This window comes from Symphalangus syndactylus, chromosome 20 (genome assembly GCF_028878055.3).
Source record: "Symphalangus syndactylus isolate Jambi chromosome 20, NHGRI_mSymSyn1-v2.1_pri, whole genome shotgun sequence".
In the NCBI taxonomy this organism is placed as follows: domain Eukaryota; kingdom Metazoa; phylum Chordata; class Mammalia; order Primates; family Hylobatidae; genus Symphalangus; species Symphalangus syndactylus.
Genome location: NC_072442.2, coordinates 52630841 through 52643957, shown reverse-complemented (window position 1 = coordinate 52643957; position 13117 = coordinate 52630841). Strand labels below are relative to the sequence as shown.

Here is a 13117-nt window from a genome sequence, read left to right as displayed (position 1 = left end):
GGGGGTGTCAGACAGAGTCTCGCTCTTTTACCCAGGCTGGAGTGCAGTGGCGCAATCTCAGTTCACTGCAACCTCCACCTCCCAAGTTCAAGTGATTCTCCTGCTTCAGCCTCCTGAGTAGCTGGGACTACAGGCATGCACCACCATGCCTGGCCAATTTTTTTGTATTTTTTAGTAGAGATGGGGTTTTGCCATGTTGCCCAGTCTGGTCTCGAACTCCTGGCCTCAGGTGATCCGCCGTTGTTGGCCTTTCAAAGTGCTGAGATTACAGATGTGAGCCACCATGCCCGGCCTTGTCTCCTTTTATGCCTGTTATTTTTGATTGGGTATCAGGCATTGACTATGAAAATCTATAGTAATAATAGGAGGTTCTAGATTATGTAATCTTTCCCACAGAGGATTAATGTTTGCTTTTGTCAGACTGCTAGGCTAGGGACTATAACAATCTTCATTCACTTTAATTCAATGAGAAATTTAAATGAGGTGGGTTTTAGTCCTTGAACCAGCTGATCTATTTCTTAGTCGTTCTATTTGTAGGGCTTATCACCTTAAGGTTCCAGCCAAACCCTAGTTGTTCCAGAATTGTCCTCCTTAATGGACCTAAATCCGTCTCTGTCTTTCTTGCCCTATGAGTTTATTAAGAGTTCTGCTTACTTATTCAGCCTCTCAGTCATTTCTTAGAGAATTAACAGGCATTTGAAGGGGAAAACGGCACCAAATACCAGGATTGTTTTTCTGGGTTTCGTTTTTCTCCTTGTAATTTGTTAAGTCTTTTTAGCTTTCAGATGCTTTCAAACAGACTGTTCTTTTGTCCAACATTTCAAATTGTTCTCAGCAATAAAGTTGGTCCAAATGACTTCCTCTAACATCCCCAAAGTGCAGACCTCTCAAATATAAAAGTTTTTATTCTGTTTTTTATTCTTGTTGTCTGGGAGTAACATTTTACTTTCACTCAAGAAAGATGAGAATTTAGTGCATATAAATTAAGTTTCTACAAATAAATTTATTGAGGAAAATTTCTAATTACTTATATAACAACAACCTTTTTGTACTCTAAGCTTTTATAATTTTAGAGCATTTTGCAGCAAATTTTTCTGCTTTCCAACTTCATATTCTTTTGACCTTTTTAATTTAATATTAGTTTCTGAATTCCAAATTGGTGCTATAGATACGTTTTCTGTAGCTTTTCTTATTATTTATTTATTTATTTGAGATGGAGTCTCACTCTGTCTCCCAGGCTGGAGTGCAGTGGCATGATCTCAGCTCACTACAACCTCCGCCTCCTGGGTTCAAGCAATTCTCCTGCCTCAGCCTCCTGAGTAGCTGGGATTACAAGCGTGTGCCACCACGCCCAGCTAATTTTTGTGTTTAGTTGAGACGGGGTTTCACCATGTTGGCCAGGCTGGTCTAGAACTCCTGACCTCAGGTAATCTGCCCACCTCGGTTTCCCAGAGTGCTGGGATTACAGGCGTGAGCCACTGTGTCTCGCCTTTATTTATTTATTTATTTATTTATTTGAGACAGGGTTTCACTTTGTCACCCAGGCTGTAGTGCAGTGATGCAATCATAGCTCACTGCAGCCTCAACTTCCTGGACTCAGGGGATCCTCCAGCTTCAGCCTTCCAAGTACTTAGTACTACAAGTGTGTGCCACTATGCCCAGCTCATTTTTAATTTTTTATAGAGATGGGGTCTCACCGTGTTGCCCAAGCTGGTCTTAAACTCCTGAGCTCAAGCATTCTTCCTGTCTCATCCTCCCAAAGTGCTGGGATTATAGGCATGAGCCACCACACCCAGGCTTATAGCTTTTTTTCTGACAGCAAACTTTTTTTTTTATCAGATATTGGCAATATAATATCCTATGACAGCAAAAAATATGCTCAAACTAATTAAAACTATTTAAAAGTAAAAGAATGATAAATAGCAACAGCATGACAAAGTATTAATTTAAATTTTATAAAAGTAAAATAACATAGACAAATCATACTGCTTAAAAGTGGGTTTTAAAATCATAAAATTGGCTGGGCACAGTGGCTCACGCCTGTAACCCCAGCACTTTGGAAGGCTGAGGAGGGTGGATCACTTGAGGCCAGGAGATGGAGGTTGCAGTGAGCTGAGATCATGCCATTGTACTCCAGCCTGAGCAACAGAGTGAGACACTGCCTCAAAAATTAAAAAAAAAAAAAGTCATAAAACCATTCTACCATGGACAAGAGTTTTTATTGAACTTATATTTAAACATTGAGGCATAATTACCAGAAAATGAATTACAAGTTTTAAAAAGCATTAAAGTATCTTAAAAATAAAATATTAAATTGCATACACAAACACATTGTAAGACCAGTATCCCACAGTGTAATTTTTTTAATGAATTTTTGACAAACTATCAGAAATGTTCTTAGGGCCATAAAAAAAGTTGCAAAATCTACCCTTAATTAAACAATAATTACCACTATTTGAAATATCAGTAAGTATAAATATTAACTTTTGACTAGTTTGTTCAGTTCTTTTTGAAAATCAAAGTGTTTTTTTCCATAAAAGTTTTATTAAAAGGTATGTACAAAGACTTGAATAAACTATTCTGCCAGTGAATTTGAGAAAGCCCTCACAACAAAGCTAGTCAATCAAGAATGAGAACAAATAGAGGCCAGGCACGGCATGGTGGCTCAGGCCTGTAATCCCAGCACTCTGGGAGGCTGAGGTGGGTGGATCACCTGAGGTCAGGAGTTCAAGACCAGCCTGGCCAACATGGCAAAACCCCGTCTCTACTAAAAATACAAAAATTAGCCGGGCATGGTGGCACACACCTGTAGTCCCGACTACTCAGAAGGCTGAGACAGGAGAATTGCCTGAACCCAGGAGGTGGAGGTTGCAGTAAGCCGAGATCACACCACTGCACTCTAGCCTGGGTGGCACAGCAAGACTCTGTCTCAACAAACAAGCAAAAAAAGAACAAATAGAAAGTATGGTTGGGGACTAATGTCTGGTTTGTGGAGTAAATAGAAAGCAAGGAAGTATGACAGTTTTTGAGGTTGTCAAAAGTTGAAGAATACCATCTAAAGTAGTTGGCTCTAAACTATGAATGGACTTTTTTTTTTTTTTTTTGAGACAGTCATGCTCTGTCACCCAGGGTAGAGTGCAGTGGCACAATCTTGGCTCACTGCAACCTCCACCTCCTAGAATCAAGCAGTCCTCCCACCTCAGCCTCACAAGTAACTGGGACTACAGGTGCACACCATCATGCCTGGCTAATTTTTGTATTTTTTTTTTTTTTTGTAGAGACAGGGTTTTGCTATATTGCTCAGACTGGTCTCGAACTCCTAAGCTCAAGCAGTTCTCTCACCTTGGCCTCCCAAAGTGCTGAGATTATAGGCATGAGCCACTGTGCCCAGCTGAATAGACTTTTTTAACGGGAAAGTTTCATTGAATTTGCTACTTTAGTTTTTGCTAAACCAGCCTCCTTTAACCCTACCTTCTTCTCACTAGAAAACAAGTCAGTGTGAAAGCAATTAAAACCATATATTCATTATCCATGTATTTATTACTTTTATTATTCTGTTTAGTGAGATTGCCTCAGCTTAGGAAAGGAATTACTTGACTTTTCTCTTTTTTACCCCAGACATGGAGCCCAAACCTGCAACTAAGAATGCTACACGAACAAAGCCTATTTCTGAAGATTTATCACAGGAGGCCATACTAGAGAAACTTACAGAGAATGGTCTGTGGGATTCCAGAATGGAAGGGTTATGGAAATGGAATGATAGGATATTGAGATTACAAAATAATCAGGAGAATCATTTGAGTCAAAGAATAATTCCACTCAAGAAGACCCCCACTAGTCAAAGAGGCTTTAGATTTGAATCTATTCTTATTCCAGAACCAGACATTGCCACAGAAGAGCTTCACAGCAGATGCCAAACACAAGAGGAAAATTTCACAGCGAATTTAAATTTGATTACAGATACCCATTTGGGGAAGGTAATTTGCAAGGAGATGAAAGGCAGCAAAGTCATAAGGCAGACTTCAGAACTTACTTTGGGGAAAAAATCCAATAATAAGGAAAAACCCTACAAATGTAGTACATGTGAAAAGGCCTTTCGTTATAGATCATTGCTCATTCAACATCAAAGAACTCATACTAAAGAAAAACCTTATGAATGTAATGAATGTGGGAAAACATTCAGCCAGCCTTCATATCTCAGTCAGCACAAAAAAATCCACACTGGAGAAAAACCCTATAAATGTAATGAATGTGGAAAGGCCTTCATTGCTTCTTCATCACTTATGGTACATCAGAGAATTCACACTAAAGAGAAACCTTATCAGTGTAATGTGTGTGGGAAATCTTTTAGCCAGTGTGCCCGTCTTAATCAGCACCAGAGAATTCAAACTGGAGAGAAACCCTATAAATGTAGTGAATGCGGGAAAGCTTTTAGTGATAAATCAAAACTTGGAAGACATCAGGAAACTCACAATGGTGAGAAACCCTACAAATGTGATGATTGTGGGAAAGCCTTTAGGAACAAGTCATATCTTAGTGTACATCAGAAGACCCACACTGAAGAGAAACCATATCAGTGCAACGAGTGTGGGAAGTCTTTTAAGAATACCACAATTTTTAATGTGCATCAGAGGATTCATACTGGAGAGAAACCTTTTAGATGTAACGAATGTGGAAAAGCCTATAGAAGTAATTCAAGCCTTATCGTACATATAAGAACTCACACTGGGGAAAAACCCTATGAATGTCATGAATGTGGGAAAGCATTCAACCGCATCGCAAATTTCACAGAACATCAGCGAATTCACACAGGAGAAAAACCCTATAAATGTAATGAATGTGGGAAAGCATTCATTAATTATTCATGCCTTACTGTACACCACAGAATGCATACAGGAGAGAAACCTTATAAATGTACCGAATGTGGAAAGGCCTTCATGCGTTCTTCTTCTCTAATTATACATCAGCGTATTCATACTGAAGAGAAACCTTATCTGTGCAATGAATGTGGGGAGTCTTTCAGAATAAAATCACACTTAACTGTACATCAGAGAATTCACACTGGAGAGAAACCATATAAATGTACTGACTGCGAGAGGGCATTCACCAAAATGGTAAATCTCAAGGAGCATCAGAAAATTCATACTGGAGTGAAACCCTATAAATGTTATGACTGTGGAAAGTCCTTTAGGACTAAATCATACCTTATTGTACATCAAAGGACCCATACTGGAGAAAAACCATATAAATGTAATGAATGTGAGAAAGCCTTCACTAATACATCACAGCTTACCGTGCACCAACGAAGGCATACTGGAGAGAAGCCCTATAAATGCAATGAATGTGGAAAGGTTTTCACAAGTAACTCAGGCTTTAATACACATCAAAGAACACATACTGGAGAGAAACCATTTAAATGTAATGACTGTGGGAAAGCATTTAGCCAGATGGTACATGTCACAGAACATCAGAAAATCCACAGTGGAGAGAAGCCCTATAAGTGTGATGTCTGTGGAAAAGCCTTCAGGAGGGGTTCTTACCTTACAGTGCATTGGAGAACACACACTGGAGAAAAACCCTACACCTGTAAGGAATGTGGAAAGGGTTGTATTACTCTATCACAGCTAACCCTACATCAGAGAATTCATACTGGGGAGAGGCCCTATAAATGTGAAGAATGTGGAAAAGCCTTCAGAACTAACTCAGACTTTACTGTACACTTGAGGATGCATACTGGAGAAAAACCCTATAAATGTAATGAATGTGGAAAAGCCTTCAGGAGTAGTTCAAGCCTTACTGTACATCAAAGAATACATCAGAGAGAAACTCAGTTAATATAAAGAACAATAAGTCATTCACCTAGATGTCAACTCCACAAGATGAATCTTATAAACTATATTTTATGAAAATAGGAAAATCTTCATTAGGAATTCATCAGAAAGTATACAGAGAAACTATAAACAATTATGTGGGAAATCATTTAATGATATTAAATCTTAGAAGTTATAAGGAAACTCTCACTAGAGGAAAATAATGAACAAATTAAAGCGTTCATCCAGATTTCATACTTTACTCATTTAACAAATTATCTTTAGTTAATTGCTTATATATGTGTTTGCCTATTTTTCTATTCATTTATCTGTCTTATAAACCTGGAGGTGCTTTTTATATATTTTAGATATTAATCCTTTGTCATTATGTAGCAGATGTTTTTCTTAATCTAGCATTTGTCTTTATACTTTATAGTAATGGCACAACATTTTTATAGGAAAATATATCATTTCCTTTTTAGATTTTTTATTTACTCATTTTACTTAAAAGAGATCTCCTTAATCCCTAGGTTATACATAGTATCCTAAATTTGTTTTTAAGATTTTTATGATTTTATTTTTTACACTTAAGTCTTTAATCCCTCTGGACTGGATGGTTCTTCATAGGAGAGCAACTGTAGGTGATCATTATCCTGTGAAAATATTTTGAACCTAAAAAGCACTCAGGGAAATGCAAATTGAAATGCTCAGTGAGATGAAACTTCCCCTTCATGGATTTGGCAAAAATTAAGAGATCTTTTGCTATTGGGATTTGGGAAACCATGTACTATTACTTAAAGGTTGTATAACATACTTCCACCAGCAGTCCAACAATATATGTTTAAAAGTTTAAAACATAAATACTCTTAGACCCAGCAGTCTCACTTTTGGAATCTGTCCCATAGAAATAAAAGCAGCATCAATGCATAAGAATATAAATAAACATGTTTGTTGAAGTATTGTTTGTAGAGGGGCACAAAGCCCCAACTGCAAACGGAGTGAATGCCCATTAATAGGGAACTGGTTAGATAAATTGTGACATACCCATATTGTGGAACAGTGTGAGAGTAATTTTAAAAATGACTTTATACTAGCTGACTTCAATGTATTTCCACAATGTATTGATAAATAATTGCTTTACAACAAATGTATATATACAATATATCATTTTTGTTAAAATAATCACACCCATTTATTTTGTATTTATGTGTGTGTGTGGTTAGATGCACATGGAGACAGGTATGGAAGAATATACACCAGGCTGTTAATATTGATTACCTTGAGGGGAGTGAGAAAAGAAGTAGAGATAAGGGAAGGGGAGACTGTAAAAACAAAAATGTAAATGCTGCCTTTATGGTATAAAACTGTAAATGTAATATTATGTATTTATGTGAACTTTTGAGAGAGATTAAAGGATGGTCTCCAAAAAATTAATGATGGTTATTTCTGTTTTAGTGGAGTATCAGATTTTTTGTTTGTTTTTTACTTTCTTTTCTGTGTTTTTAAGTTAATTTTTTCTTTGCAATGAACCTGTAATATTTACATAAAAAGGAAAAATATTTTTGTTGTGCATTTTATTTATTGGACACCTTCAGTGTGCCAGGACCTACCTTCAGTGCTGGATATACAATGAGGGGGAGAGGTGCTCATGCATCTTAGAGCATGGAAATTGGTTTTGATGTTACCTAAATTCCAAAAAAAGTTACTTAGCATCTTATTCCTACCATCCACTGAGTTTCATTTGTAGGAGGTGATAGAAATTCCAGATGGATGAAAAATGTGCCCAAGAATATCTGGAACTTGTGCCCAGGCTGTAGACCAGAAGACGTCAAGCCTCAGAAAGAAGTTCCAGTTTCAACATGCCACCAAAGAAAAGGTCACAATGGCAACAACATGTGTCTTTATGGAAGAGGCTGTGTAAAGCCTCTGAACTTTGCATGATGAAGTGTAGCGAGAGAAAATAGCGAATAACTCCCAAGTCTATAAATGAGGGCTTGGAAGTTCTGGGAACACTATGAAATACTTCTGCTAGGAGGGGCCTAGAGTAACGATGGGAACCCAGAAGCTGTGTCCCTGATACCAGAAGGCCCTAACAGACCAAAGACCTGACATCCAAAAAGAACAAGGCATGATGAGTTACTTCAGGGAAGCTAAGAGGATCAAATACCCATTTCACAATGCCAGGGTAAATATGTATTTAACATTGGGAAGGAGATTGATGTGAATTATCTTCCATCATAAATGAACAATTTGACATTCTGGTTAAAATGACCATTTTTGATTGAAGTTTAATAGTGAAACTTATTAACTATTACTAAGAGACCAATCCTCATTGAGGATAGTTAATGTGCCACTTTCTGACTGAAAGGTTTGAGAGTCAGACCTTTAAGAAGCCCTGCTGTCACAGAGTTGACATGGCATGATGCCAACTTTGTTGGTCCCTCCATTCTGCCTCCGAATCCTCACTACATCTAACCCCTCCCTCCCATTCCTGCCTTAGAGGCAAGCGCTTCAAGAAGAGGAATGTGGTCAGCAGGTTCAAATGACAAAAGAACTGAAAAGTATCCATTGGGTAAGGGGCTGGGGATGACCCACACCAACCTGACTAGAGCAGTTTCAATGGCACGGTGAGCTCCCAGGGCCTGGTTCTTGTGCATGCCGCTATTCCATTATGGGTTTAATTTGCACTTCCTCAGTGGATAATGCTGTTGAGCCCCTCCTTTCGATAGGTGTTGGCTTTTTAAATATCTTCTTCGGGAAGTACCTGTTCAAGACTTTTGCCATTTTTTAGTTGGGAGCTGATTTTTGCTCGTTTGTAGGATTCTTTATATATTCTGGAGACGGGTTTTTTTTTAGATGTTTGTATTACACGTATCTCATCTGCAGCTTACCTTTTCACTCTCTAAATGATGTCCTTTGATGAACGGAAGTTCTTAATTTTGATAAAGGATAACTTTTCTTTATGATTAGTGCTTTTTTGCCCAGTTTAAGAAATATTTTCCTAACTCAAGGTCATAAAGATATTTTTCTACATTCTCTTCCACATATCTATTTTATGTGTATGATCCATCTGAAATTTATGGTATGGAGTAGAGGTCAAAATATTTTTCATACGAATAAGCAATTTGTTCAACATCATTTATTGAAAAGGCCATCTTCCTCTCTTTCCCTTGTTTTGCAGTTGAACATTTATGATAAATCTGATGATCATGCATGTTAGGGTCTTTTGGACTATGTTTCATTGTAATACGCTTTTATTATTGTAACAATACCAAATAATTTAAATGAAAACTGATAGTACAGTTGACCTTTGAACAATTCGGGGGTTAGGGGAACTGACCCCTCACACAATAAAGAATCATTGTATAATTTTGACCTCAAAAACTTTACTAATAATCTACGTTTGACTAGGAGCCTTGCCAATAACAGTCAATTAACACATATTTTATATATATATTAGATACTGTACTCTTACATAAGCTAGAGAAAAAATATGATTAAGAAAATAATAAGGGAGAGAAAATATATTTATTATTCATTAGGTAGAAGTGGATCATCATCAAGATCTTTATCCTCATCGTCTTCACGTTGAGCAGGCTAAGGTGGAGGAAGAAGAGGAGGGGTTGGTCTTGCTGTCTCAAGTGGCAGAGGTAGAAGTAAATCCATGTATAAGTGGTCCCACACAGTTAAAACCTGTGCTCAAGGGTAAACTGTATGTTTTCTAATTTTGTTCTTGTTCAAAATTGTCACTTTTAGGTCCTTGGCATTTTCATATACATTGTTGAATGATTTTTTTTTTTCAGTTACTGCATACCAAAAAGCTAGGATTTTGTTGGCATTACATCAAATACATAGATTAATTCTGGAAAAGTGAAGGTATGAACATGAATATTGAGACATTTAATCTATGAGTATTCCAAAACATTTCATTTATATAGATACTTTAAACATTTTGAGATTTGTTTTGTTGTTGTTGTTGTTTGTTTTTTTTTTGAGTTGGAGCCTTGCTTTGTCACCCAGGTTGGAGTGCAGTGGCACAATCTCGGTTCACTGCAACTTCAGCCTCCCTAGTAGCTGGGATTACAGGCGCCTGCCACCACACCCGGCTAATTTTTTGTATTTTTTTTTAGTAGAGGGGATTTCCCCATTTGGCTGGGCTGGTCTTGAACTCTTGACTTCAAGTGATCCACCTGAGGCACGTGGATCCTGAGGAACTAACCTCAAAATTTCAGCAATTTTTATATTTTTGCAACAATTTTTTCAGTTACAGAAGTTACTAACCACTGTGTGGCTGGACTCGGCCGCCGCTGTGGTGTGAGGCGCGTTTTCGGGCTTTTGCCGTCCCCGCACCCGCACCGCGGCTACTGGCTTGCGGTCAGCCGTTCCACAACCAGCCCTTGGGCCCCCGCCCGCCACGGACATGCCGCGCCTCTACATACTACGCCTGAGCTACAACGTCCAGGAGAAAGCCATCCAGCGCTTTTTCAGTGGCTATGGCCTCCTCGAAGTAGACCTCAAAAATGGCTACGGCTTCGTGGAGTTCGAGGACTCCCGCGACGCCAACGACGCCGTTTACGAGCTGAACTGCAAGGAGCTCTGCAGCGAGCGCGTAATCATAGAGCACGCCGGGGGCCTGCTTCGCCATCGCGACGGCTACAGCTAGGGAAGCTGCAGTGATGGAGGTGGATACAGCAATCGGAGAACATCTGGCAAAGACAAATACGGACCACCTGTTCGTACAGAATACAGGCTTACTGTAGAAAATCTTTCTAGTCTGTGCAGTTGGCAAGATTTAAAGGATTTTATGCGACAAGCAGGTGAAGTAACCTATGCGGATGCCCACAAGGAAGGAACAGATGAGGGTGTAATTGAGTTTCGCTCCTACTCTGACATGAAGCGTGCTTTGGACAAACTGGATGGCACAGAAATAAATGGCAGAAATATTAGGCTTATTGAAGATAAGCCACGCACAAGCCATAGGCGATCTTACTCTGGAAGCAGATCCAGGTCTCGATCTAGAAGATGGTCACGAAGTAAGAGTCGCAGGAGCAGCCCCAGTAGATCTCGAAGTATCTCAAAAAGTCGCTCCCGTTCCAGGTCGCAGAGCAAAGGTCGATCACGTTCTCGATCAAAAGGCAGGAAATATAGATCAAAGAGTAAATCTAAGCCCAAGTCTGATCAGGGCTCCCATTCACATTCTCGAAGCAGATCTAAGGATGAGTATGAGAAATGTCGAAGCAGGTCTCGGTCCCGATCCCCCAAAGAAAATGGAAAGGGTCATCTAAAGTCAAAATCCAGATCAAGGAGCCAGTCCCGTTCCAATTCGCCGCTACCTGGTCACCCTCAAAGGCCCGTTCTGTGTCCCCTCCACCAAAAAGAGCCACTTCAAGATCCCGTTCTAGATCTCGCTCAAAGTCAAGATCAAGGTCCAGGTCGAGTTCCAGAGATTAACTCAGAACTCTCTTGTTGTCTGCACACTATTATGGAACACTTTCCTACTTAGGCAGTTACTCTTCCATGTTTATACTTGGCCTCTTCTGCAAGAGGAATCTCTTGAAAACAGGGGCACACAGAAATTTGATTTGTGGCCAAATTGGATGAAAAAGATGAGGTTTTTCAAGGAAATGGTGGCATGAAGACCCTCTCCCTTCTTTGTAGAATTAAGATAACTTTGATTTTATAGCTTTTGAGCTAACATAACTTTTGTAAAGATTAAGCTCATTTAGTTTTTTTTTTTGTAAGTGGGTTTTTTTGTTGTTTTATTTGTTTGCTTATTTTTAAATTAACTGTTTTGAGCTTTGAATACTTACGGCTTTAGAGGGAGAACCCAATTTTCAATTATGTTGGCTTTTTATAAAGCTTGAGTTATGTAAGATTTAAATAGAAGTTTGCAACCAAGATGATTGCCTTATTGAATAGGTCACTATTAAATTCCTTTAAATGTTGATATCTGCCATTTGGGGAAACAACGTAAATTCTACTTTAGTGTAAACAAGACAAGCCTCAGACCAGCAATAAATTATTCAGTTTGGATAACATTATTTTGTGCTGTTAATCAAATTTGCCAAAGTCTTTATCTGCCCCTTTAACAAGTTGAGTAAAAATAAAAGGTATTTAAAAAAAAAAAGGAAGTTACTGTATTTTTTCAATTGTAGAAGTTTTGTTAGATTAGTACTATGCATTTGATGTTTTTGATGCTATAAATGCTGTTATTTTAATTTCATTTTCTGATTGTTGCCACAATATAGGTGTATGGTATATCTCATTCATATATATATATGTATATCGAATAGATTTTTTAAAGTTGATCTTATATCCAGTGACCTTGCTAAATTCACTTATTTATAATTGTTCATTCTTTTTGACTTTCTGCGTACACAGTATGTCATCTGTGGTAAAGTCAGTTTTACATCATTATAATCTTCATACCACTTTTTTCTTGCTTTATTGCACTGGCTAGGACCTCCAGAAACAGGATTTGTAGACATCCTTGCCTTTTTCCCAGAATCTAAAGGAAAACAAAACATTTTACCATTTGGTATGACTTGAGGTGTAAATTTTAGATAGTCTCTATCACTCAAATTACTTTTCTGAGGTTTGTTATCAGGATGGGTGTTGAATTTCATCAAAGACATTTTTTGCCACTATTGAGATGATTATAGTTTTTCATTCTGTTAATGTGTTTAAATTATGTGGTTTGATTTTAAATTTAAAAAATTGTCATAAAATACACACAAAATTTATAATCCTAGCCATTATGTGTATAGTTCAGTGCTATTAAGTCATATTGTGCAACTATCCATCTCCAGAATGTGTTTCATCTTAGAAAGCTGAAACTGAGGCCAGGCGCAGTGGCTCATGCCTGTAATCCTAGCCCTTTGGGAGGCCGAGGCGGGCGGATCACGAGGTCAGGAGATGGAGACCATCCTGGCTAACACGGTGAAACCCCATCTCTGCTAAAAATACAAAAAATTAGCCGGGCGTGGTGGTGGGCACCTGTATTCCCAGCTACTTGGGAGGCTGAGGCAGGAGAATGGCGTGAACCCAGGAGGCGGAGCTTGCAGTGAGCCCAGATTGCACCACTGCATTCCAGCCTGGGGGACAGAGCGAAACTCCATCTCCAAAATAAAAAAGAAAGCTGAAACTGAATACCCATTAAACAATGACTCTCCATTCCCCATTTCACCCCCTAAACCCTGGAAACCACCATCCTATTTTCTGTCTCTATGAATTTGACTGCTCTAGATAACCTCATATAAGTAGAATCATACAGTATTTGTCCTTTGGTAACTGGCTTATTTCCCTTA

The 13117-nt window shown here is 38.5% G+C and overlaps 1 protein-coding gene and 1 pseudogene across 2 annotated transcripts in view; both read left to right on the top strand.

Annotated features, from left to right (window-relative positions):
- ZNF624 (zinc finger protein 624) overlaps positions 1-7371 on the top strand; it is a 32353-nt gene extending 24982 nt beyond the window's left edge. For both annotated transcript variants that reach the window (XM_055257124.2, XM_055257126.2), the window contains one exon: positions 3619-7371. In XM_055257124.2, coding sequence (XP_055113099.1) covers positions 3619-5840 — 2222 coding nt within the window. In that variant the 3' untranslated portion in view covers positions 5841-7371. The remainder of the gene's footprint in view (positions 1-3618) is intronic.
- A 2298-nt stretch (positions 7372-9669) lies between these two features.
- On the top strand, positions 9670-11937 carry LOC129469915 (serine/arginine-rich splicing factor 6-like; annotated as a pseudogene).
- Positions 11938-13117: the final 1180 nt, after the last annotated feature.